Source organism: Anabrus simplex, chromosome 1 (genome assembly GCF_040414725.1).
Source record: "Anabrus simplex isolate iqAnaSimp1 chromosome 1, ASM4041472v1, whole genome shotgun sequence".
In the NCBI taxonomy this organism is placed as follows: Eukaryota; Metazoa; Arthropoda; class Insecta; order Orthoptera; family Tettigoniidae; genus Anabrus; species Anabrus simplex.
In genome coordinates, this window is record NC_090265.1 from 365,441,940 (window position 1) to 365,469,225 (window position 27,286).

The following is a 27,286-nucleotide window of genomic DNA, read 5'->3' on the forward strand; positions in this document are numbered from 1 at the left end:
TACTTGTATGCATAAGTGCTATTACATTGCCTTTATCAGCAAAGAAGGGTTTATAACAGTGGCATATACTGAGGGCTACCAAGGCTATCGAAGCCCAAAACTCAACTGAGAATGATGGAAGTCTAAAGCACATTATAATGTAAACATCTGACACATTGTTCCATTTACAAAACTTGTAAACAGTGATAAAAAACCATCGCACGTACACTTAAGAAAATGGAAATTGGAACATCATGAAAGCATTGGTCATTTGTGTTGATTTAAGATATGGAACGATGCTATGTAGGTATGTAAACGATCAAGGTTTCAGACCCATTGGATTGTTGCTACAGGTCTCCCCATGCGATTGGTTGCGGAGGAATCAACTCCTGTATACGGACTCTGGTGTAGCGCAATTCACTTGCAGTCTGTGCAGTGAAGTGTTCCCCGTCAAACATGCCTCGACGACAAGAGCACGCTATCAACAACTGTCCCCATTTGAGAGAGCTCGGATAATTGGGCTGTGCGAGGCTGGATTATTGCTAAGGACTGTCGCTGCACGTGTTGGCCGACAGGCATCTACGGTACAATGTGTATGGCAGTGGTCAAATGAAGGTACCCACACTCTTAAACCTGGCACAGGCCCAGCACGACAACTGTGATTGAGGATCACTGCATCATTTGGATGGCCCGGATGGAACCCCATGCAACAGCAGCGCAAATCCTGGGTGTTGCAATTTTCATTTTCTTCAGTGTATTTCTGAGAACAAGGCTTCCGAGACTGATATTGCAGGCCAGACTCTCTTCCCTCTCCCTGCGACCCGCTAAACGTGGCTTGCCACTGAACGCCCAAAAGGAGAGGTGACCGGGGGGGGGGAATAGGTATGCTAGGCTTCAGTCCGTCAGATCACCACTGCTAATTATCAACCATACGTTACTCGTATATACTTCCTCACCTCATACTTCTGACTTAATCATATAGATAACAGAGTGCTGGTATTTCACTTCCGTTTACTTCTACACCCTTGTAGGAAGACTCTGCAGGGCTGCTGTGACAGGAGTAATATAGTTTCCTTTTTATAAGTAGATCTGCTAAAATGAAATGCAATTTTTCTGATTCTCTTTTGTTGCTTGGAATCGAACCCGTGATCGTGGGTCGGACACCTCCACTGATTTCCCGAGGAAGCTAATAAACCAGTGAACGATGGGTACGACAGTTATAAAATTCAGCATTTGTATTTAATAACAACAACAACAACAATAATAGTACCGGGAGGTACACCTAACTCTGCACATTTAAAAGAAGCGCCTTAAAGAACTATCAAAGAAAACGTGAAACTGCTACTGCATGAAGTTGGGAGATTAATCAGAAGATGTCACTACTGAATAACTGAGAAGTTTGTCATTTCTAAGATTCCTAAACTGATTGGATTTTTTTTTTGGTGTTTTGTTTTGCTTTGGTGTACATCAAGAAGTTTGAATGTTTCTCCATAGATGTCTCTACAGAACTGAGGTCACGCACTCTGGTGCAAAGTGGAATAATTTGTTAGTGAAATAAATTGTGTGTTTATAGGTTTTCTCAAGTAAATTAACTTTCATTTATTTTTTTATATATTTCAAGGTTTGCAACACTTCCTTCTCTTCCCGCCAGCTTTGGCGTCTGGCCGCTCAAAATTTTTCTGTAATTATTTTTCAGCCTATCACAGGCTTCTTGTTGGTTTTTGGGTGTAACTTTTGATTCTGCCAATAAAATTGAGAAGGTGTGTCCGGATTAGTCCAGAACCCTCTAGAACTGTCCTGTCGTGTAGATAACCTGCAGGTCTTTCAGGCTACCTTGTCTTTTGATCACCAAATTTCTGAGGCAGGCAGTTCAACCGCCAAGGTAATGGCCACCTGTCTTATTTTTCTGTAGCTACCTCCGCAGACTTACACGAGGGGAAGGTTCTAATTTCTAACTATGTAACCCCCGGTTTTCTAAAATGTAAACCTTTTGGCTAATGTAAAATGTCAAAGACAAACTGTAAATCAGGGATAGAGTGCGTTACCCTCTCTAGTTCCCCTTCAATTTAATTGAGGTGACTGATTTTTTAACCTTTTCTCTTTTTTGTAGAGCCTTAAATTAACCTTCATTCGAGTCGCCTCAGAAGATGGGATTAGCCTCTGTATCAGGCCGAGAGCCCAATTAGGATTTTATACTTAATTTTCTAGGAGCGCAAGTGTACACCCCCATTCAGTTTGTATTCGGGCCATTAAATTAACCTGTTCTTTCCCCCCACGAAGGTCTAGTAGGTTGGTAATAGATACCCCTGTATAAAAAAATGTAAATTGGGCCTATAGAGGCCAGAAATTTGCAAGATTTTTGGTGTAATGTTGCCTTAAGTGGGCTGTAAGAAATTGGTTAATGTTGGAGAGCATGTAATCTCTTTTCTAAGTTTACTGTAATATTGAGGGGTGCCGTTGGAAGGCCGTAAATTGTAATTGTTGGAGCCAAGTGCTTGTGAACACTATTAGAAGATCTCTCTCCTTATCTGACTAACTCAATATTTGCAAATGGTAAAATTGGAGCTTGAAGCTCAAGACTTAAATTACCTATCCTTGGGTTTTTGATTTTGTATTGCTATTTTGTACCTGATTACCTGTTTCTGAAAATATTGTTTAAGTTTCTTTTTTGAAAAGAAATATAACATATGTTAAAGTTTTAAATTAATTTTTGATATTGTAGATAGACCCATTCACACCAGCACCTTCTTTCACCTCTTTCTGCTCCATGGAATCTCCATAATAATAATAATAATAATAATAATAATAATAATAATAATGGTGCATGCCATCCGTATAAGCTTGGTGGTGTCCTAATGGGGATAATATGAATGGCGAATATGTCAAACATTCAGTCCCCAAGCCAGGGGAATTAACAATATGAGAGGGTTGATTCTGAAAATTGATCAGGGGCCATCGGACCAAAGGCAAGTATTCTATCCATTTAGCCACAAAACGGAACTTTAATTTGCTAAACCTTAGGCTACCATCTCCACTGATCAGAGGTTGAGCATTAGCGGTAGCGGAGGTCAGGGCAGTAGCTTGTGAAGCTGCCTTCACAACACAAGCTTCTCTGTTGGCTGCAGCTCAAAACGCTGAAGGCTTGACGTTCACTAAACCAACCATCGAAATGGGGAGTAACTTAAGTCTACTGGTAGCCCACGTCTTGATCCCAGCATATGCCACTGGTTTTTAATAAAACATCCCTAAGAATTCCTTCAAAGTTCTTCCCCAAGTTGAATTGGATCAGAGTACCATTAACATTTCATTGCACTTTCTCATGTTTGAGTTCTGTTGAAAAAGCTGTTTTCCATTGAAAAGAATTTACTAAAATAAAGCAATGAAGATTTAAAAAAAAAAAATGATGTTACATGCAGAACTAGATATTTCAGATTACAGTAGAATCTCTATAACCCAAGTTGACTGGAGGGGGGAGGGAATATACCCTGGATTTTTAACAACTGACTATGAAGAACACCACACGGGGAAATCTTTATACATGGAAAAAATCTGCAACTATTGAAGCTAAGGTGATATATTTTCATTTTAAACCAAGTTATGGCATGAATTAAGTTTATTTTTTAAAACAATTTTTACTCTTTTGCTTTACGTTGCACTGACAGATAGGTCTTATGGCAACGATGGGATAGGAAGTGCCTAGCATTTAATTTGTGTGAAAATGGGAAACCATGGAAAAACAATCATCAGGGTTGCTGACAGTGGGGTTCAAACCCACTATCTCGGATGCAAACTAACAGCTGTGCACCCCTAACCACACAGCCAACTCCTGTTTTTTTTTTTAACAAGCCCTCAATTGACTTCTGTTTCTGAATGTTGCGTTATTTCTATGCAGCAGTGTCACGTCATTTGCAGTGCAGATTGTCCGTGGGAGTTTCCTCTGATTGTCCTACATAGCGTAGTGCCACCAATGCAGCGAGACCCTCGCTATGAGACATACTTGGCGCCGTCTGTACTAAAACTTCTTCCTTGCTATCTTGTGTTGGTTCATTGAACATTTCAGTGATTGATGCATTTAAGTTCATACTGTTCAACACTCCTTATCCATTCAAAACTTTGATTTCACGAATATCTTTACATCCGGGTATCATCCAACAAGCTTTGTATGCCATGATCATTACTGTCATTGGAGTTACAGTCAGCAGACACAGCACTTCTTAAAATCATCCATGATTTCGCGAGTCTGCTTCACTTTGTCCCACTATGCTCCTCACAGTTATCTGTTTGAGGAAGTTCATGATGTCTTCCTGATGTTTTGCTGCTTCCAGGAGTGAATGTAGCAGGCAATGCAGATTTTTTGGACATTCCAAAATGCTCTGATCCATAGATTGTATCGAACTTATGTTAGGGGCAAAAATAAAGCACAAAGTCCATCACATACATATTCCTGTTCATCTGGGTGTGACCCTGCATTACCCAGCAAATGTTTTACTTTCAGGCACGACAAAAAACGTGTACATGATCTCAGAGGGGAGGCACAGTATGACATGGCAGGAATAAACAAGGAATGAAATGCTGTATAAAGCTCATTTTTAATTTGTGAAAAGAAAATTTCAAATAATGCTCTGTTTTAACAGAGCCTCTGATTTCTGAGATGCATATTTGCAAGACTACTGTATCTATGTATAAAAGTGGATTATATGAAATGAATACACAAAAACTACTGGACCAATTTTGCTGAAAATTTCAGAATTTGTCCTAAATAATCCTGGAAGGGTTTAGGAAGTGGTTGGAACAAAATCCCATGGGTAGTTTTATGATGAGTAATTTTATGTAATTTAACTGCAAAGCTGCACCGAGACTGGATTGATTTGGACCAATTGTCTCTAGGCGATAGCAGCTTACACTATATCATGATATTCCGGTAAGAAATGCTGTATATGGGAGAATGGGAACACTCCGCCACATTTTATTAAGTACCATTCTTACTGGGAGGTTCATGACCATGCCTATTTGGAAATAGCAATCCAACATGCCGTGATCAAGATGTACTTCATATAGGACCAACTTTGATAGATCTGCATAGCTTGAAGAATGTAGTTGTGTATTAGATATGAACAAATATTTAAGAAACTGAAAAACATAGAATATGAAACAGTGGAATGACAAGTTTCCACCCACTCCCAATGAAGAGCAACTGGGGGTTCCCAAAGAGCTAAGAAGAGTCTGTATTATATAAAAATGGAAGTATGTAGGCTAGGAGTATGCATTCCTTATCTCCTAAACCACTGGAGAATTTCAATCACATTTTTGTACTCTTATGACTTCCTATCTGGACACTAACACTGTAGGGGTAAGCCACTCCTAGCACCCCTAGGGATGGGAATGAGTAGGGATGGCAAATAAAAACAATCAAATCTAGTTTTTCAGGGTCGCTGCAATGAACAGCGACACTCCGGATTGACAAATCTGAGTTCAGTCCCCATCGGCATAGCGGGGTGAAAAGGGATAAAAAATGTTGAAAATTATGAAAATTATGGATTTACGTGTGCATGTTCCACCATAGCTCTAACTGAATATGGTATACATGACTTACTATCGTAAAAATGACTGGGGGGGGGGGTGGATTAACACTAAGCACCCATAGGGGAGGGGCGAGATAAAAATAATTAAAAAGCAACCAATATTTATGTCTAATCCATAGTCTGAGGTCGCTGAGTTGAACTGCAACACTCTGGATGCCCTACAAGTCATTTCAGCTGCAGTGGGAATGGAGGTTGAGAAGGGCTGAAAATGAGTAAGAATAACAGATTGTGGATGTATGTGGATATGTTCCAGTACATCTCTTGATGATTCTTGTTTAAAGGGGCCTAACATTTAAGGTCACCGGCCCAGTTTATCTCTTAACCAAACTTGGTTCACGTATGACTTAACTGGAAAATACTGTGGGGGTTCACTATCTATAGCACCCATAGGGGAGGGAATTAAATGTAAAAATAATCTAATACCTACATTAGTGTCAAATCCATAGTTATTGGGGTTGCTGAAATTAATAGTGACACTCCAGTTACCATTTAAGTCAAAGATCAGTCCCCATAGGCATGGGGTTAAAAAGAAGTATGTCCAGAATGGCCAAGATTATGGATGGACCAGCATAGCTCTCAACCAAACTTGGTACACATGTGACGTACCATCTGAAAAGAAAATTACTATAGAGGTGAGAAATTCCTACTCCCGCTAGGGGTGAAGAACGGGAGGAGAAGATATTTAAAAAAAAAAATGGAAAATAAACAATATTAATGTCTAATCCTTTATTTACGTGTCGTTGAGTTTAACTGTGATGCTCTAGATACCGCTTAAAGCCATGTTCAGACTCCATTGGGATGGGGCTGAGATGGGGTGGAAAGTAAATAGCCTAAAATGACAAATTAGCGTCGAAACCACTGTATTTAGGGTCGCAAGGCTGATTGGTATCGGTCTTTATGACAGTTGGAATCGTGCACACCATATCTATACTGCAACAGGTAAGTACATATTTTTTCGAAGGATCAAATATTTCCTGGTCAATTCAGGCTTCAACAAGGACAAAGTTTTACTCAAAACTGAAATAATCTGAAATTTGAAATCTAACACACATAAATAACTTGAAAACTACACAATAGATCATAATATCAATCAACATCTCAATAAGGAATTCTACAAAAATTCACTTCACACAAAATTAACAGGCAATACAAATCTTAAAGATGAACATTCAAAAACTATCTGGGGAACAACAGGTACTACAGCTAGTATAATATATTTTTCATCATATACAGTTTGTTATAGTCAACCTTATATTTCAAGTTAATTAAACATGGTAATTATATAATTATATTTTCAGAGATGTGTTTTCAAGTTTGTGATACAGTCTTTAATGTAGTCCTTGGAATTAAAAATCCTAGGTATTTCCCAGATAGTGGTGCAAATCTGAAAATTCTATGGAATTTTAAGTGAAGGTAATTGTGCAGGACATTGTAAAATTACACATAGAAAAGCCTGAAAAATATGACATACCTTTGCCTGTAATTCTTCTAGAGTTGTTCTGTATGTCTCAATAGCCACACTGAAATGAAAGAAACCATTGCCTGTTACATATTACAATTTGAATAGAAGTTAGATTTGCGACTATTGGTGTTTATGTTTGTTGTTTAAAGGGGCCTAACATCTAGGTCATGGTACGAAATGAGACAAAATGCACTGACAATTTAAAAGTACAAAATTCATCCACTGACCAGAATTCAAAAAGTGATGAATGAATGAATATGAATTTAAAACAATCAGTGGATTCGACCCACAATGCCTCACCTTCCCAGAAACAATATTACTGACCAAGGGACTGCCTCCAAAGAACAATCCTGAATCGATGATGCTTGTTGTCTAAAGAGGTTCAATATCCAGGTCAACGGTCCTTCATAATGGCACTTATCGCTAGTAAAGTAAAACCATGGTATTTCTCAAGTTGCAGTACTAATCAAAGGTAGCATAAACTCATGGTATTCGGAACACTGATACAACTCACAAGTATTGTATGTAGTACAGGTAACGCAGACCTATGGTGTTTCTCATATACTGTAACTGCACCACTCGTAGGCAAAGCAAACCCATGGTGCACCTCGCATAGGTGTACTAATCACAGGGACTCTTGCTATCCCGTGGTGTTCCTCACATAGTGGGTACAAATCACAGGCAATACAGACCAACAGTGTCACTCATAGTGGTACTAATCACAGGCAACGCCTGGACCCATGGTGTTTCTCACATAATGGTACAAATGACAGGCAACGTAAGCCCATGATGTTCTGCATTTAGTGGCACTAATCACAAGTACTGGAAACCCACAGTAATCCGCTCTCTGCTGCTACTAATCACAAACCTATTGTGTACCTAACATAACAGTACTACTCTCAAGTAAAGGCAACCCATGGCTTTCCCAGTGTGATGGTGCTAATCACAAGTAGTTGCATAGTGCTAATTCAATCATCCCTTGGTCGCCCCTTATAACAGGCAGGGGATACTGTGGGTGTATTCTTCGTCTGCGTACCCCACCCACAGGGGGCGATTATTAGTGTAATGCATTACGTATATTGGTATCTTAACTAGCAAGTTCTTTTACCCTTTGTAGCTTTTTTAAGTGTTATAAAATGACCAAACTCTGCAGTGATTGGCTTTATCTCAATCTTGTGGCAAATATGAAAGAAAGATTAATTTAGGAACAATTCCTACTGGTGCAAAAAGTCCAAGAGGATCGTAGAACTGGGCGGTGGCACAAAGGTTTCTCTTGGTTCTTGGTTTGTGCATAAGATCTCTAGCAATCTTCTTGTTGGTGAAGATAATCTTCAACAGTATTCCAGGCTACTTCCAGAACGGACGTCACTTTTCTTTCCTCCAGCTTTTCCTTGCACCATAACGTCTTTAACGGTTCTGAGTTAGTTGCCCACTTGGAGAGTGGGAGTTTAATCTGTTGTAAGAGTGCAGCAAGTTCCTGATATATGGTGGTTACCTTTGAGTCATTAACACTCTCAGTGAAGTCATCCATAAACATTTGTCAAGTAGCTATGATGCAACTATATCTGTCCTGATTCAGTGTGGCCATTTCCCTTATAGTAGCTGACAGGAGAAATGGACTAGATGTCAGTCCAAAGGGCAAGCATTTAAAGTGGTAGGATATCAGCTTGTTTATATGTCATAGGTTACGTCTTCCCTCCACTCGACATACTATAGAAATCTCATAAGATCTCTATCATCCTCGTTGAGCGTTAATTGTAGGAATGCTTGTTGGCCATCGCATACCATTGCCTTGGAGTGTTTTCTAAATCTTAACAATGTACATAGAATTTCCGGTAACAGGTTAGGGCCCATTTCCAGCACATCGTTCAGTGATGGAGAGTGATGCATCGAAAAAGACTTGTGCTACTCGTGTTCGATCATTCCCACAAAACTATTTGACGTACAAATTGAGGGTATATTTGACAGGCTCAGCCAACTGTGGACTCTCCAAAATATAAAACTTGGACTAATAACTTTCAGGTTAAAACCGTAGCAAAGCACGGGTATTTTGCTAGTTCTCCATATGCAACTAGCACTTACCATTACCTTCTATGGCTCATAGATAGAATTTATTGAAGACTGGTCTAGGTAGCCACCTGATTCTCCTTTCTTCGATGACCTAGTCTGCTATTCATTTCATCCTTCATTCACTGCATCCAACTAATTCACAGCTTCATAAAATATAATTCGTAGCAGACATTCTTCTTTGATACTTTCTTGTAATTGCTGACATATGTACCAGCACTCCTCTCCAATATTCTGTCAGTCCCCTTTTAAGATATTTGCAGTTCACTCACTGTTCCTTCTCATATAAAGACTGTCTGGTACACTGATCATATATCTAACAGTTGTTGGAATCTTTCCCCTGTTTCGTTATTGTTTGGATTTGCGTAATATTACCACCTCTATTTAAGCAGAAGTTACATTTACAAAAATCCTGTGCTATTATTACTGTATATATGAAGATGTATATATGAGAATATTCCACACTGTGAAATAATCTGTGCACCCTAATTTTAGGAGAGAAAATTAAAAGAACTTTGCTTTAGTCTGTATTTTGTTTAGAAGAAATGAATTCTACATAATAATTTACTCCAAAGTTAAATATAAATTTGTTTTAAGAAATGCATCAATCTTCACATTCTGTTACAGAAGTATCCAGGTATCCAAGACTACATCCTTGTCCTCCTCCATTTCCCTCCTCCAGCTTCTGCTGGGTAGGGATCTTTATGACACCTTTCCATTTTTCTCTATTCAACCATCATTGTTCCTCCTTAACAGCATTCCAGTACAAATTTCTTGTGATTATTCTATTCTTGATAGTTTTCAATCACATCACTATCAAGGACTCAACCTACAAAAGCAAAGGGAAAAAAAATATGAAATACAATTTTATCAATTTTATTCTAATATGTGCAATAAAATATTATAACCAATATATTCCCTTACCTCTACTATCATCATCATCATCATCATCATCATCATCAGTAGAAGAATCATCTTTGTCTTCATCTTGAAAAAGTCTTTTCCTCAGTTAAGTCAAGTGAATTCACAATTGTACACTTTTCGAAGGATTTTTCCACTAATGGTAGCAGAATCTAGTCCCCTGCCCATATTGCCCATTCAAATCAGCATCATATCCAGCCACTTTAATTTTCCACTCATTTAAACTGTTTTACATCAGCCATCCATTGCTTATATTACCACTTCAGCAGTCAGTTTATACACACATCTGGTGGTTGGAAGATAAACATTAGGCCTCCAGCAATAACCAAATCAGTTTTCACATGTTTCAACTTAGGTAGTCAAATTTAGCAGATCCATCCATCCATCCATCCATCCAATTTGGATTCGCTCTCATCAGTAGGAGTCTTTCACGGACACTTTTAGAATGTTTTATCTTCTAAATATCGCAGAAGATGGCAGATTTCATCTGTCATTAATTACGTACAGCAACTACCTTACACCTTTGTTTTTCATTGCCACCGCTTATTACGTTGGGTTCCTCCTTCCTGCTGAATGATGTCAAGTGGCATTTGAAAATAGACCCGAGTTTGATCCAAGTTCCCAATTTGTAATAGTATATATAAATGTTCTTGGTGCAAATTTATTATGTAGCCATGAAAATTCCCTACCTTTTTTGTAATGACCTGCAAGACATTTAATGATGTTAGTTCTCCAGAAGCCTAATCCTGTAAGATTTTAAAAATCTTCCTTAGAAAGCCCCAGCTAGCTTTGAAACCCTTTATTCCTATTTCCTTGACTATAGCTAAAGCTTTCAGTTAGCACATTTCACTTTAAACTGTTTATCCATATTGTTTCTTATCTACATAACTACACAGCTTATTTTCAGTGTCTAGATTCTTTGCTTTCTTATTCATGAGATTTTTTTGCCAGTCTTGAATACAACTTTGTCTGGCATCATACTTTCTTCCTACTGTGCGATTTCCAATGTTCCGAGTCTTCAGTAATGCCAAGATTTTCTGTAGCCATGAATGGGAGGTAACTCGAACTGTGATCCATACCAACCATATTGTTCACACTTTCCTTCCAATATGCTACAGACTCCACACCGATAGAGGCTGGACATTGCTAGAGTATAGCTGGATCTGTTGTCCGAGGTGAAGCAGTGCCAACCTTATTTGCCAAGTTCCAGAAAAGAAATATATATGCAGATTATTTGCATATATGTGGTACTTTTTATCCTTTCCTTAATTTCATTTTTTTAAAAATTGGATTTAATCGTATCTTGCAACTTTGCTACTAGTTTGTTTGCCCTTTTCAGCATTTCTCAAATACATTATAATTTTCTTCCAAATAAAAACAATGTGATCTCCGAACGACTTCCTTTTATATTGAGTACTAGCAACATACCTGTACTTCACTACAGTTTTAAACTAAGTTATTATTGAAAGTTATCTTTGGAGAGTCCACTGTCAGCTGAGCCTGTACACTACACCCTCAGTTGGTATGTCAAACTATTTTTTGATCTAACTAATTTGAAACCCATACGGAAAAATTTGAATGCTTTAAACCTTATGTTATTTAACATCTAGGATGTAAAAGTGACCAACCTGTGAAATTTTGATTTTGTATGTGTAACAGTAATGGAGGAATGAATACCTTTTCTCAGGGGTGAATGTTTTTAAATATTTATTATCTAGGATATCGAAAATCACCCTTCACAAAAAAAGTTTTAAATTCGTGCCTGAAATGGTTTCGGAAGAATGGATATTATGTTTTTGAGAGTCCACAACCATCTAAACACCCTCAGTGGAGAAATATTTTGAAGTATGAGACAATTTACACCTAGGACATAAAAGACCCTTCTCGTAAAATTACAACTTTGTACGTTTGTACGTCAAACTGTTTTGGAGGGGTGAATAGTTTACAGAGCTAACCTCAAACAATTTAGGGGTGGAATGTTTAAAAATATTTCCTGTTTCACACCTAGGATTTGAAATATATACAGCTATTTTGAATTTTGTCTTGGTGCATTAAACCATTTCAGAGAAAGGAATCCATTTTTTTTTTCGAATTTTAACCCCCATTTAAATCTCTGATGGGTTTGTTTCAAATCTTATGTTATATAACAACACCTAGGATATCATTTGAAATTTTTTCATAATTCGAATGGTTTCATATAAATGCATATCTTTGTCATCATTCCTCATCCCCCAAGTCAAAACCCCTTAGGGATGTATTGTTTTAAGTCCACTTATTTGTATCCTCATAAAAAGAATTCAACCCTTTTCCAGTCCTTATACTCCCCCCCCCCCCAATGTGGATTTTCCAAAAAAAGTATTTTAAAGGAGAATCCAAACACCAATTTTCATGTTTAACATGTTACATTTCTGAGATTTACTGTAGATATAGTATTTTTTAAATTCTCTCCATTGTCACTCCTGTTCACCCCCCATTAATTGAATTTTCCATAAACAAAAATATGTGTATTTTTAACAGATACCAAATACCAATTTTCATGACTAACATTTTTGGTTTTTGAGATACAAGTATCCTCATAAAAGGTATTCAACCCCTTTTTTCACCCCCCCCCTTAACACAATTTTCAAAAAACAAATATGCTTTTCCTTATTTTTAAAGGAGATTCCAAATACCAATGCTCACGTCTTTAAACTTAAGTTTTTTGAGATATAGGTACACTCATTTTAAAAATTTACCCCCTTAGCAACGGAATATCCAAAAATTCTCCCTTAGCACCTACATTGTAATATAAATGTATCCCCGAAATTTCATATCTTTGTCCAGTAGTTTTTGCTCTGCAATTATGAATCAGTCAGGACTTATTTCATATACATAGATAATGTATAAACATTATTTCCATCTGCCAAGTGATCTCTTACCGTTTTCACCTGTTTTGTCCAAAATGTTATGGAAAAGGGAGAGAACCAGAGATTAAATTCTGGCTTAAAATAGGCATCATTTATGAAATTTGTATCTACAAAAATCGTATCAAACATCTCTTCTAGTTTGAGCTTAAAATAAATACCATTAATTTAATTTATGAAAATGAAACTCACGGTGGTTGATATTAAGAGGCTGAGATTTTAAACTATTAGTATCCTAAAGGGGCAGCTATGAATTAAATTTTACCCCAAGTTGTTTTATTTGAATTTAATATCTAATAAAATTTAAAAGTACACACACATTACCTGCCAGAATTCAGCTTCTGTTTCAAGTCTGAGGACAGCCGATTCACACGACGCATCAGGGTATGTCTGACAATATCCTCATCTTTTGAGTACGATGAAAGCGATGAGGCTGCTCTCTGCCAGATGGCAATCTCATGCCGTAACTCTGAAATTATTCATTTTAAAATTTCCATTATTAGTCAGAAAACTACAGTGATGAATTTTAAATCTAGTGCTTTAAGGCTTGTTAGTTTATGTTTCAATGGAAACAATGCACTTTAAAAATATGTCAATACACCTGTATTATACCATACTTTATATCAAGTGGAGTGGCCGTGTGCCTTGTCATGTAACGGCTATAAATCCTAGCTCAGTATTTGGGGGACTAGTGGTTTCAAACCCTACCATTTGTCCTGAATGGTTTTCTTTAATTTCCCAATTTTCAATTCCAGTCAAATGCTGTGATAACTTCTCATTCACACAACACAGCCAATTCCTTCCCTTCCTTACCCAATTTCATTCACCATCATTCATTTCATCTTCATTAGCTCCTCAACTGGAGTCAGGAAGGGCACCTGGCCATAAAAACATGCCATGTAATTTCATCTCATTATCACCAACTCTGCATCACAAAATTTGACTAAGGGGTAGACATTCATATTATATCACACTCATGTGTATCGTGATAACTAGTTTAACAATATTTCTCTCCATCTGCAGATCTATAATTAGGTAAAGTAAACTCTTGTCCTCATCCCGAGGTGGTGCAGCTCTTTAAGCACACCCCCATTGGAGGTGAGCTGCATGTACCATTTCAACCACATACCAGCCCTCCTGCTAGTTTTAAATGCCTGGCAGTACCGGGAATCGAACCTGGGCCCCCGAGGACGGCAGCTAATAACACTAACCATTACGCTACGGAGGCAGAGCCGCGGGAGATCGAGATAAGTTGCTCAACATTCAGTCCTTCACCATGAAATGCATTTTGTCCTTGCTCCATAGAAATTGCTTTGTTTTTCTGGCACTGTTAGTGCTTGTGTTGAACACTTAAAAGAGCAATTCCAGTTAACATAATTTTTAAAGACTAAGTAAAATACATTATTCATTCATTGCCTGTGAAAGAACTCTGGCACACACATTATGACCTGATATTTCTGTTTATTATATACTTGAGTATTTCATTCCTAGAAGTGCTAACCACTACATCAACAATAAGAAAGTTAACTAATTTCTAGAAGTCTCACTTGACATACTAGTCTTAGTCTATTGATTTTTGCCAATTACTTCAAAATTTAAAAATATTAAGAACTATTTACTAAAAAATTGAAACTGTAACTCAAAGCATTCTTTGTATTGGAGACCTGCAGTTGAGCAAGTGGTATGAAATTTTTAACCACTCTGCAAGTAATCTGTGAAGATTACTTCTCAGGAAATGAACGTACTAGTATAGATTGCCCAATATTATACCAGATCTCTAACTAAAGCTGTGAAAGCATGTAGTACTATTGCTATGAGACCAGGCCATGGATCAACAGGCTTTAATACCAATCAGTTTCAGGTTTTTTCTCCTCTTTTTGTCACCACAGATCAATTTGTGTGTACTACAATTTTCATTCTGCCAATCAGAATCAGTTTAGCCTTTAGAAGCTGAACTAAGTGTGTTGTACTAAATGAACTCTCAGTTCTTTGTAACTGTCAAAATAATGATCTAAATTTTGATTTTGAAGAGGCAGAATTCATTAGTTTCTCTCAATGATTTAAAATTAGTTCTAAAGATCATCTATTCTCCAGTATAAATTCAAATGTAGGCTATAGGAATAGCTTCAAATTTCTTGGTTATCTATTAACTATGGATAGCATGAAACTAAATTATAAAGGGATAGTAGACCATGCTATGTATTTTTCCCCTTATTGACGTGGATCTCTTCTTGGGCAATATAGGGCTTAGCTCCTCATCAGATTTATTCCCTACTGGTCTCTATTGGCTTCTCCATGGCTCTTCTAATCCTGTATGTTGGTGAAGGGTTATGGCGAGTGACAATGTTTCTCGAAGCTTGTTATTACAAGCGCTATTTCAACAGTTTTAAGACTGAATACTATTAGTCTCAGGTTTCCATCATGCTTTATTGCACATATATGAATGGCCTGATTAAGGTAATGTAACTTCTACATTTTTGTGTGTTTTTATCACCACATGGCATTGTGGTTGGCAACCATTTCTTTGTTCTCCAGAGATATTTATTTTTGACCCATCCTTGTTCTTTCCGTTGTTGCCCATTTAACATTATTTATTATCAGCTATGTTTTTTCTTTGTAGCACAACTCGGTATATTGATTTGTGTCTTACTATCATGAAGTGTATTGCATGAATGGAGTCTGTTGCACCTTGGATGTGTGTGATGTCGACTTCATTCTATGGTTCATGTTGCAGAGGTTTCTGTTACTCGTGAACCAATTTGCTCTCCGATGTCCCCGCTATGCGGTTGTGTATCGGAAGGGCCAGTGCATGGGAGGTTTGTGCTGCTTTGGCATTTGACTTTTGTAAGATGTGTATTGATTTGAATTGAGCCTCCGATCTTGTGTGGGTTTGGCTTCACATATCCACGCGAGACATTTATCAACCGTGCTACATTTTTGCAGTCCTTTTGACCATTGTCATCTGTTCTACGTTCCCTGTTCCTTGGACACTTTTTAACCTATTGAATGAGTGTTCGAATGCGAGATATGTAGGACACACATCATATTGCCTAGTTGAGTCGTTTGTTCTTTGCATTTTCTTGGTCACTTTTTTGGTGAGTGTGTGTGTTTTGTTTCCCTTAGCATCGCCTTGTTTATCCCTGATCCCAGGCGCCATGCTTGCGCATGCCTCCCTTTCTTTGATCTTTGGTTCGGCCATATTTTTTATTTCCGTCTTTTGAGTTCGTTGGAAACCATTGTATGTTGCATTTCATTTTTAATGGCTGTGTGTTTCAATCTGTAAACACACATCCTGTTGATATGGGTATCAAATGATTTATTGCTTTGGGACTAGGTTTGTGTTATGGAATTAACCTATCTTGTTCCTAAAGTAACAATTTCTTTTATGTTCTGATTATTTGTATTTTATGAATGGTTGAACCTGTTGGCCAGATTGTATTATTGGGCAGGCATGATGCAGTGATTATGGATAGGTTATTAGGCCTATGTATTGTTTCCATCAGGGCCAGTTTTCTTATTTCATTTCTTTCTGATTTTTGTGTGCCCATTTATTATTTTGATCTAATGTTTATTAAACTGTTTGTTTTCTACTCTATTATTGTAGGAGTAGGAGGAGTAGCCTTTTAAATTTTACCCTTTTGATTTAATAGGCTTGAGTTCAGTTCACGACTGTCTCTGGTCATTTTCAACCCAGTCCACGCAAACATGGCAGGTAAGCATTTATTTATTGCCCCGTTACCTCTGGTTGATTTGAGATTCCATTGATTGTTTTTTTTTTTTTGTTACCTTTCTGCCTATGTACATGTTGTGTTTTCCAGTTACTTATTCCTCTGTGCTCATCATGCCCAACCCTGCCATGGGCATGTGAGAAGAATAACATAGGGCTGGTCTAACACAGCCACATACCGTATTCATCATTGATGGAGAGGGCAACGTTCACCAGGAAAAAAAAATCGCCGCCAGCAATAGATCTTTTAACTTCAATGAAAACTTCGCTTTTTTGATATCTATGCTAATAATTAATTTCCAGTGGCACTGAAACCTGAAAGAAGCAGTTTGGTTCAGTGGTAACAAGTGGTTTCAAATTTTAATGAGTATGGGCTTCTACTTTTAAAGCTCAGCTCAAGCTTATTCCTCTACTAATGTGATTCCATGCCATCTCTTCACCGACAGCTTAAAACATACTGCTTATTTAAGAACTAATATTTGGCATAATGGTCCACCCAATCAATACACTTTACAAGTGAGAATGCACTTAATCCTGAAATATTTTATGCATTCTTTGGTACACATTTCATATTTTATTGAAGACTTCTTCAGCCATTGCGTCAAATTATTTTACCTAATTAAAATCCAGAAATATTACTGTCCGATAATTTAAAATTGGTGAACCCATGTTCTTTCTAGAACGTTTAAAAAACTTGTTAAAATTAACACACTGTTTTCCTATAACACTATCAACCACTTCCTTAGAAAATGGGAGATTAGAACCTTATATCTTAATTTGTCAACTAGAGAATACTGAAGCTTTCAGTCTGAAAATTCAAGAGACAGGTCCTCAAATTGGTGTTCCTCCCCAGCCAGTTCCCATCAGATTGGGTGGATCATTAAGCCAAATATTAGTTCTTAATTAAGCTCTATCAATACAGACCTATATAATGAAATTTGTAAATGGCAACATACTGCTCAGTCTAACAACTAAGTCTCTTTACTCCCAAGTCTTCCCAACCCAAAGTTGGCAACATTTTTGTAACCTTACTGCTTTGTCAAAAATCACCTGTAACAAATAGCACCACTTTCTTTTGGATCTTCTAGTTTTATCAAGTAAACCTGGTATGGGTCGCATACACTGAAATCATGCTCTAATTGGATCTTACCTGAGGCTTCTATGCCCTCTCTTTTACATTCTTACTACAACCTCTAAATACCTCAACCATGTGAAGACTTCTGTAACCTTTATCTACAACCTTGTTAATGCGATTTCCCAATGAATATCTTTCCTTATATTAACACTTGAGTTCCTGCAGCAATCCATATGTACTTTCACCCCATCAACTTTGAGGACTTTTCCTTATGGTAAAACTAGCTCACAAGACCATGAATAGAATTGCAACAAGTTCTAAGCAGAGGTTAGAAGAGTAATTGAGCCTTTTATTATCAATTTTCAATAGTTTGAATCCAAGGAATCTAGCACAGGAAGTGAATCCTACAATCCAGACCTAACACTCCAGTATGTGTAACTTTGTTAAGTGTACTTTTAATGTTCATTGGTGCATACCACACTGTTTTACCGTTCACTTCTCTGGTGTTACACAATTGTTGTAAATCATATTTATCAGTATCACTTCCACTGTAATATTATCATTATTGTTAAGTTTCCTAATGATTCAGACATTTAAGGCCAGCCTGTGGTATTCACTTTAAATGTATTTAACACCAAGTTCAGGCTGTGAATATTAAAAGTCTGAATTGCCTGCCTGTGAATGCCTGCACCAGTACAGTATTAAATGATGTCAAGTCACATATTTAATCATGGACCGAGCAAGTGGCCGAGTGGTTTGAGCCGCATACAGTAGCTATCAGCTAACATTCAGGAGATAGTGGGTTCGAACTCCATGTCAACAGCCCTGAAGATGGTTTTCTGTGGTTTCCCATTTTCACACCAGGCAAATGTTGGGGCTGTATGTTAATTAAGGCAACGATCTCTCCTTTCCCATTCTTAGCTCTTTCCTATCCTATTGTCACCACAGGACCTTTGTGTGTGTGTGTGTGTGTGTGTGTGTGTGTGTGCGCGCGCTGTAAAGCAAATTGTAAATTTAAACATGAGCAGAGGAGGTTAAAATGTCAGTGTGTCGTGAGATTCAGATGCCAGACAATCCTGCGACTAGATTTATATATTTAAGGTACTTTTAATATATAGCATTTTCTGCTATTATATTAATGAGTTTTATTCTTGACAACATTTGAAAGCACTGGCATTAAGCTATCAATTACTCTTCACATTTTGACATGTGTTAGAAGTTACTACAGTAGTAACAGCTATCTCTGTCTCAACCCCCCCCCAAATATACACAAATTCCATCTGCCATCCCAGCTGCTCTCCAAGCTCTAGACTGGTAGTGCATCATAAGAATAAGGAGTTTTGTTTTTGTGTTGTCCAGACAGGTCTTATGGCAATAATGGTAATAGGACAAGTATACAGAGTGGTCCACCAGTCCCTTATACTGGGAGTGTTTGCTACGTGCTTTGTGTCTCATAGCCTTTGGCTTACATTTGGAAATGTATGTTCTGGGTACTATTTGCCAGTTCCATGCTCCTACATGGAGTGGCAGTTAAAATGGGCATTACAACAACTTCAATTTCAAGAAGATAGTCTAGCTCCTAGTACTAAAAACTAGGCAGGAACTTTGCTACTTTTATCATTTCTTTAGAAATGAAAACTACAGTGAACACACCACTATGTATAGTAGGAGAGGTAATTTCATCCGACAGATTATCTTAAGGCCTGCTATGGAGTAGATGAAAGTCCCAAACTTGTCAGCAAGGTGCAACTTCAGCTTAATAACAGGTAAGACAATCTTTCTATATTTTAGAGAACTTTTATGCATGCAATTAATTTGCTTGATTGGCAAATTGGTCATTCTCACTATCGAGTGGACAGCAAAATATGCAGCTTCTATCCAGTCTGATGTACTGGTAATCTACAGAAATGCATTTCATTTTTATGGAAACAAACAGAAGCCAACATTAAAGGAGGAGAGCAAACTGATTCAGCCTATTCTCAATCCATTATTTTTGATGATACTGGTAATGTGCCATTTATGGTTTTTAGTATGTTACCATCTTTGATAATAAGCCTCAATATTTGACATTGAGAGTTCATTTTGTCGGCTTCATTGAAGGGATTAGGATACAACACATTCCCTTGTCAGTACTATACCAGGATATTCAAGTTTGGAAAAGTCAACCTTTTGAACATTATATTTGTAACGGAACTTTGCACTTCACGCACGACTATCAATATTTGTGATTAATATGTTCAGTATCCTATTAAATACTAATGTCAATCTGCAATACTAGAGGCAAATGTTTTAATATCAGTTGTGTCACATACGGCTTTTAATAACATTAGAATTCTTACCTTGTACATCTTGTGCTTCTGTGAAGCGTAAATCACTTATCCTTCTGAAGATACAACGGAGATATAAATAGATCACAACCATTGTGATAAGCACACCCAATCCCATATGCAATGTAAAAGTACCAAAATTGACTCCCTGAAACAATTAATTAAAACTGTAGCACATCATCTCAACATTAATATTTTATGAAATACCCATTTGCTTTACGTGTAGACCTACACCATCCAATTGACATGCACATACTGTAGGCACCACACCATAGGCTTTCATAGTCGAAATGTTAGTAATGGAGGTTTCCTGGGTTTCCAGTCCACTGAGTAATTGGGTTTGAAGCTCCTGATATTTCAGCATGCAATGTGCCTAGTGTTTTCAAGAGTTCACTCTTTCTGCAGGCCAGCAGTGCATTCCTACTATAAATAGCAATGACAAGATTTCCCCTATGTTGTCCATAATTTTGCTTTGTTTCCGGAGGCATGGCGTGCACTGGCTCTTGAAAAATGCTGGGCACAGAATCCAGTGGAATCTCTGGAGCTTCAAACTCAATTAGGTGATGACCTATAAGGTTGGGTAACTTACTGTCATCTGACAGAGGTAGGCTATAAGCTATTATCTGTTAATATGGCATCTGAATTAAACATACCTTTTGGTGATAGGCTAGTATTCTGGTCATAGATCTGCCTTTACACGACATTACCACCATAGTATACCGAGTAAGAATCCATATTATATGAATGATTGTACTTAACATACCTATTTACTATAGCCTATTAAAATATTTTTAACATTTAAGTTTAAGGTAATGCAGGTGCTGATTTGACTTATTTTGTAGTTAGAGTTTAAATCTTCCAGCTTCCATATTCAAAGCAGAATCATTTGATTATGTAGGAGGGATAAGCGCTACCAGATGTCTCAAAATATTGACAGTGGCAATTCTGCCTGCTATATATGAATGCTCTTATTTTTAAACAGTTTTAAACAATTAATGCCAGCCTGTGTACACAGAAATCAAATGATTGTAATACAGAAATGTACGAATATAGCAATGTTAGTGAAATTACAGCTCCTTGTAACAGTTAATTTTTGCCCTCCCTTTAGCTCTGTTAGGAGTGGTTAAGAATTCTGTCTCAATAAGGGAAAATTTAAAAATATTAGGCAGGAAGAATCCAACTCTGCAAGTTGTCCATAAACACTAAGTTTGGCATGCAAATAAAACAAAAGTAAATATCTTTAACATCTGGATAACATATTTACATACAGAATTTACTCTGCTACAGGATCCATTGCCTATAGTACCCACTTAATGTTTTGAGCATCAATTTTCTAAATTTTGTAAAATGACTAATTCCTCACTGCTGGTGTGCTAAAGCCAGCAACATTGTGTCTGAAGCACACTGCAGTGATAACTGTAAATTGCTTTCTTTCTTGGCCCTGGCATGGCTCAAGTCCACTGGAATGTGGCCTTTGCTCCAGTCTTGTTTCACAAACCCCTCCCCCCCACAGCCACCCACTTATTTGACTGTTTGGCTTGTACCATACCTTTCTTCTTTCATCCAGTCTATGCGTACTGTAAAAAACTTAGGCAAGTACCTGTAGTTGCCAAACGAGTTTTATGACGTCTAAAATGAAGTGCTGTTGGGTTTGCATTGAAAAATGGCAAGAGTGGCATTTCACATATTCAATATACAGCCTAAAATGATGGGTAATGGCATATTCAAAAGAACCAATTGAAGTTTGAGTGACTGTACATCATTTTGTAAAATGCAGGAAGGAACATACAAAGTAGTATATGAAAAGTGTTGAGTAGATTGCTGAAACAAGAAAGTGGTCACGCTGCAACTCTAACGCTACAATTCAAAGCACATGCGGTTGCAAAAACCAAGGGATGTCTGCTTTAGAAGTTAAGGTGAGCCAAAGCTGGGCAGTATAATTCATGTGTAAAGTTTTAGGAGAAAAACTTCACTATGTCAATGGTTTCCACCTGACTACACAGATAAATAGAATTGCATTGTTTTGTGGTAAGACTCTGAAGAACATTAATTTTTTTTTTTCACTAATTCTCAATGAAAACAAGACAGTTTACTCCAATATGCCAACAAGTGCAATGATTAACAGTTGGGTGTATGAAGTGTTTTAGTTAACACCTCTGGAGCTGAGAAGCTACAATTTACAGTTATGCTAGTTGTGACTGCTAGTCCTGCCGTACTGTATATTTTCGAACTAAAACTGCCTAAAGGAGACTTTGCCAAAAGGAATTTGCATCCATGTAAAGGGCAATGAGTGGATGGAGGTTGATCTGTTGAAAGACAGCTGTAAGTTATAGAAAAAACATCCAGGAAGCAGACTGTTTTTAAATGATGTACTGGACATTTTTTGCTACCACTGCATAAAGAAACAAATGGCACTAACTAAAAACCTACCCAGAGATTATCCTAGGACAACTTCAGTTTTCCAGCAATTAGAAGTTTTCTTAAGCAAGCCTTTTAAGGCCCATATGAGAAGTTTTTTTTTTTTTTCATGAACTATATGGTGAACAACATGCACGAGACAGGAGCTAGAAAAATCAAGTGGTCTTCACTTCAATGTATTTGTGGATGGACTGCATGCGTGGGCGATTGATTACTCCTGAAATTTTTGTAAGGAACCTTAAAAAGAAAACTGGAATAGTATGTGCATTAAATGGCTCTGAAGATGATCTATGGAAAGAGCATGAAGAAAGTGGAAGATCCACACTAGCAGTGATTACTGCTGTGAAGACAGCATTGAAGACAGCCTAAGATTCCAAGACCATAATGTAGGCCTAATTTTTATATTATATTCCCCTTTCTTATGCCTAAATATTTGTTATGATGCATGGACATTCACCAGTATTTAAAAAAAAGGATTTTCACATTAGTAGCTATTTTGTATCACAGATCCTTGTTGTACTGGCCACGCCCATCCACTTTGTATAACTTCTTTGGTCTTTGCGGAACATGCCGCTGCACAGGATAGCTAGTGGTGAATCATTGTTTGTAAAATATTTACACTATTTTAATGTAATACTTATTATGTAGCATCAAAATAAAATAGTTTATTTCCAAACCCCTCTCTCTTCCCATGGTGGAATTTTATGTTCAAACCCATAGGATCCTCTCCCAATTTTGGAAGTAATAACCAAGAAAAAGGAAGGGGTCCTATAGATGAGTAAATACAGTCATTAAAAGAGTAATTTACTAAACCAATTATCAGTACAATACTCACCGCTTTCTTAATATCAGGATTTGAAGCAATTATAACATTTGGAGGATCTCCAACAGGTGTAAGTGCTCCTCCTATGTTCGAGTACATAGTCATAGCTATAAGTATGGGAACTGGGTTCAATTCCGTTACTTCACATAACCTGAGAAATTTCAGATGACATGAAATATTACTTATTGTTCAAAACCAGTGAAATACACAAATGTTTTACTTTTCTTTATGCATGATACTAGGTATTAAAATTACTGCTATGGATAAGTTAAACGATATGGATACTTTGAGTGATACTATTGGAACACTGATATACAAAGTACATCAAATACAAAAAATGGATTATAAGTTTACATCTGATAACTTGAAATATCCAAGCCAAATGGAAGGTGTATGTATAAATAATATACAAATAAAAATAAAAATATCAAGGAAAAGCTAATGCCAAGATATGTTGTTTTATGTCCTAACTACATTTAAAAGAAAAGTATTTGGAGATGCTGAGGTGTTGGAATTTCATCCCACACAAGTTTTTGTGTGTCTAAACCAACAGACATGAGGCAGGCTTATTTGGGCACCTTCAAATATCTGACTGAGCCAGGACTCCATCATCATCATCATCATCATCATCATCATCATGATGTTCCAGTTTCCCAGGTACTGTTTATGAGCCTCTTTTCACTTCTTCCTGTCCATATACAATTTGTCGTAAAGAACATCATCCACTGTTCATCCTTTGGTAACTACATCAACCTTGATCAAATCCATCCATCGGGTTTTAGGTCTTCCTGCAGGTCTTTTCCCCTCCACCTGTCCAAACTTATTCTGGCTGTTCTTGTAGGCTCCATCCTCATCACATGCCCGTACCACTGTAGACTGGATGTGCCGATTTGGTCTAACGGATGTCTATTCCAGCTTCTTCCCTCATCACCTCATTCCTTAACTTGTCCATGTTGGTCTTCTGGATACAGAACTTATCCATGCATGGGATATTAGTGCTGAATCATTGTTTATAAATGATATAAACTTTATTTTAATTATATCATTATGTAGCATTAAAATAGGCTACAGATTATATCTATATAGCCATCTATATCTAAGTATATTACTGGGAAAAAATTCTGAAGTTTCAATGTATCCAACTGCCACACTAAGTACTGTATACATACACCTTTTCAGCTCACTACACATAGCGATAAAGCAAGGTAGTTGGATTGAATCACCTGTAACCAATGAAGAAACTTTACATTATTTAATGCAGATAGCATATTCTTGTGTTATTATGGCAAATTAGACTTGAACATTTGGCATGGGACATGGAAAAGTGAGAAAGAAGCAGAATACAATACGTCCTGTTATTTTGAGACACAAGTGTGGTCTTGTTAAATGGAAAATAAATAGGTGACAGGTAACCTATTTTCATTTATACATAGAATTATTATCAGTCAATATTGATAGTGTATCCAAAAGCACCTAAAGACAATGAACAGACTCAATCTTCTGCACCAGGTATGACTACATCAAACTCAAGTGCAGATGAAATTCCCTGTTATGCATTCAATGCACTTCCAAGAACTTTCCCATACATACATTATTATAGACTTATGCCTTTCAGCGTTCAGTCTGCAAGCCTCTGAGAATTTACTGAACGTCGCCACAATCCTCGATTTGCAACTAGTGTTGTGGCCTCATTTAGTTCCATACCTCTTATCTTTAAATCGTTAGAAACCGAGTCTAACCACCGTCGTCTTGGTCTCCCTCTACTTTTACCCTCCATAACAGAGTCCATTATTCTCCTAGGTAACCTATCCTCCTCCATTCGCCTCACATGACCCCACCACCGAAGCCGGTTTATGCGTACAGCTTCATCCATCGAGTTCATTCCTAAATTAGCCTTTATCTCCTCGTTTTGAGTACCCTCCTGCCACTGTTCCCACCTGTTTGTACCAGCAATCATTCTCGCTACTTTCATGTCTGTTACTTCTAAGTTATGAATAAGATATCCTGAGTCCACCCAGCTTTCGCTCCCGTAAAGCAAAGTTGGTCTGAAAACAGACCGATGTAAAGAGTTTCGTCTGGGAGTTGACTTCCTTCTTACAGAATACTGCTGATCGCAACTGCGAGCTCACTGCATTAGCTTTACGACACCTTGATTCAATCTCACTATATTACCATCCTGGGAGAACACACAACCTAAATACTTGAAGTTAGACCTGTTCTAGCTTTGTATCACCAATCTGACATTCGATTCTGTTGAATTTCTTACCTACTGACATCAATTTAGTCTTTGAGAGGCTAATTTTCATACCATACTCATTGCACCTATTTTCAAGTTCCAAGATATTAGACTGCAGGCTTTCGGCACTGTCTGCCATTAAGACCAAGTCGTCAGCATAGGCTAAACTGCTTACTACATTTCCACCTAACTGAATCCCTCCCTGCCATTTTACACCCTTCAGCAGATGATCCACGTAAACTACAAATAGCAAAGCCCAATTGTCAACATAAATGCCTTTGATTGATTTTAATAATCTACCTTTAATTTCATAGTCCCCCAGTATGGCGAACATCTTTTCCCTCGGTACCCTGTCGTATGCTTTCTCTAGATCTACGAAACAAACACAACTGCCTATTCCTCTCGTAGCATTTTTCAATTACCTGGCGCATACTGAAAATCTGATCCTGACAGTCTCTCTGTGGTCTGAAACCACACTGGTTTTCATCCAACTTCCTCTCAACGACTGATCGCACTCTCCCTTCCAGGATGCCAGTGAATACTTTGCCTGGTATACAAATCAATGAGATATCTCGATAGTTGTTGCAATCCTTCCTGTTCCCTTGCTTATAGATAGGTGCAATTACTGCTTTTGTCCAATCTGAAGGTACCTTACCAACACTCCACGCTAATTTTAGTACTCTATGAAGCCATTTCATCCCTGCCTTCCCACTGTACTTCACCATTTCAGGTCTAATTTCATCTATTCCTGCAGCCTTATGACAGTGGAGTGTATTTACTATCCTTTCCACTTCCTCAAGCATAATTTCACGAACATCCTTTTCCTCCTCCCCATGAGCTTGGCTGTTTGCAACACCACCATGATGATTTCCTTTTACATTGAGAAGATGTTCAAAATATTCCCTCCACCTCTCCAGTGATTCCCTGGGATCTATTATGAGTTCACCTGAATTACTCAAAACACTGTTCATTTCCTTTTTCCCTCCCTAAGATTCTTTATTACTGTCCAGAAAGGTTTCCCCTGCTGCTTGACCTAGCCTTTCCAGGTTATGACCAAAATCTTCCCATGACTTTTTGGATTCAACAACTATTTGTTTCACTCTGTTTCTTTCATCTACGTACCAATTCCTGTCTGCCTTGGCCCTTGTTTGGAGCCATTTCTGATAAGCCTTTTTACGTTTACAAGCTGCTCTCACTTCATCATTCCACCAAGATGTTCGCCTTTTCCCATCTGTACACAGTTCCTAGGCATTCCCATGCTGTTTCTATTACAGCATCCCTGTATGCCACCCATTCACTTTCTATATCCTGAAGCTGCTTACTGTCTACTGTTCGAAACTTCTCACTAATCATATCCATGTACTTCTAATTTCCTCGTCCTGGAGACTTTCTACCCTTATTCGTTTGCAGACAGATTTCACTTTCTCTACCCTAGGCCTAGAGATACTTAGTTCACTACAGATCAGATAGTGGTCTGTATCATTAAAAAAACTGCGAAAAACTCTTACATTCCTAACAGATTTCCTGAATTCAAAGTCTGTTAAGATATAGTCTATTATGGATCTGGTACCCCTAGCCTCCCATGTGTAGCGGTGAATAGCCTTATGCTTGAAGATTGTATTCGTAACAGCTAAACCCATACTAGCACAGAAGTCCAGCAAACGCTTTCCATTCCCATTAGCTTCCATATCTTCCCCACATTTACCAATCACCCTTTCGTATCCTTCAGTTCTATTCCCAACTCTCGCATTGAAATCGCCCATTAG

General features: G+C 37.6%; 1 protein-coding gene across 1 annotated transcript in view; it reads right to left on the reverse strand.

Annotated features, from left to right (window-relative positions):
- hoe1 (hoepel1) overlaps positions 1-27,286 on the reverse strand; it is a 230,577-nt gene that overhangs the window by 31,830 nt on the left and 171,461 nt on the right. The window contains exons 13-16 of the mRNA XM_067142918.2: positions 23,297-23,435; positions 20,056-20,191; positions 13,239-13,383; positions 7,033-7,081 (exon numbers count right to left, since the gene is read on the reverse strand). Coding sequence (XP_066999019.2) covers positions 7,033-7,081; positions 13,239-13,383; positions 20,056-20,191; positions 23,297-23,435 — 469 coding nt within the window. The remainder of the gene's footprint in view (positions 1-7,032; positions 7,082-13,238; positions 13,384-20,055; positions 20,192-23,296; positions 23,436-27,286) is intronic.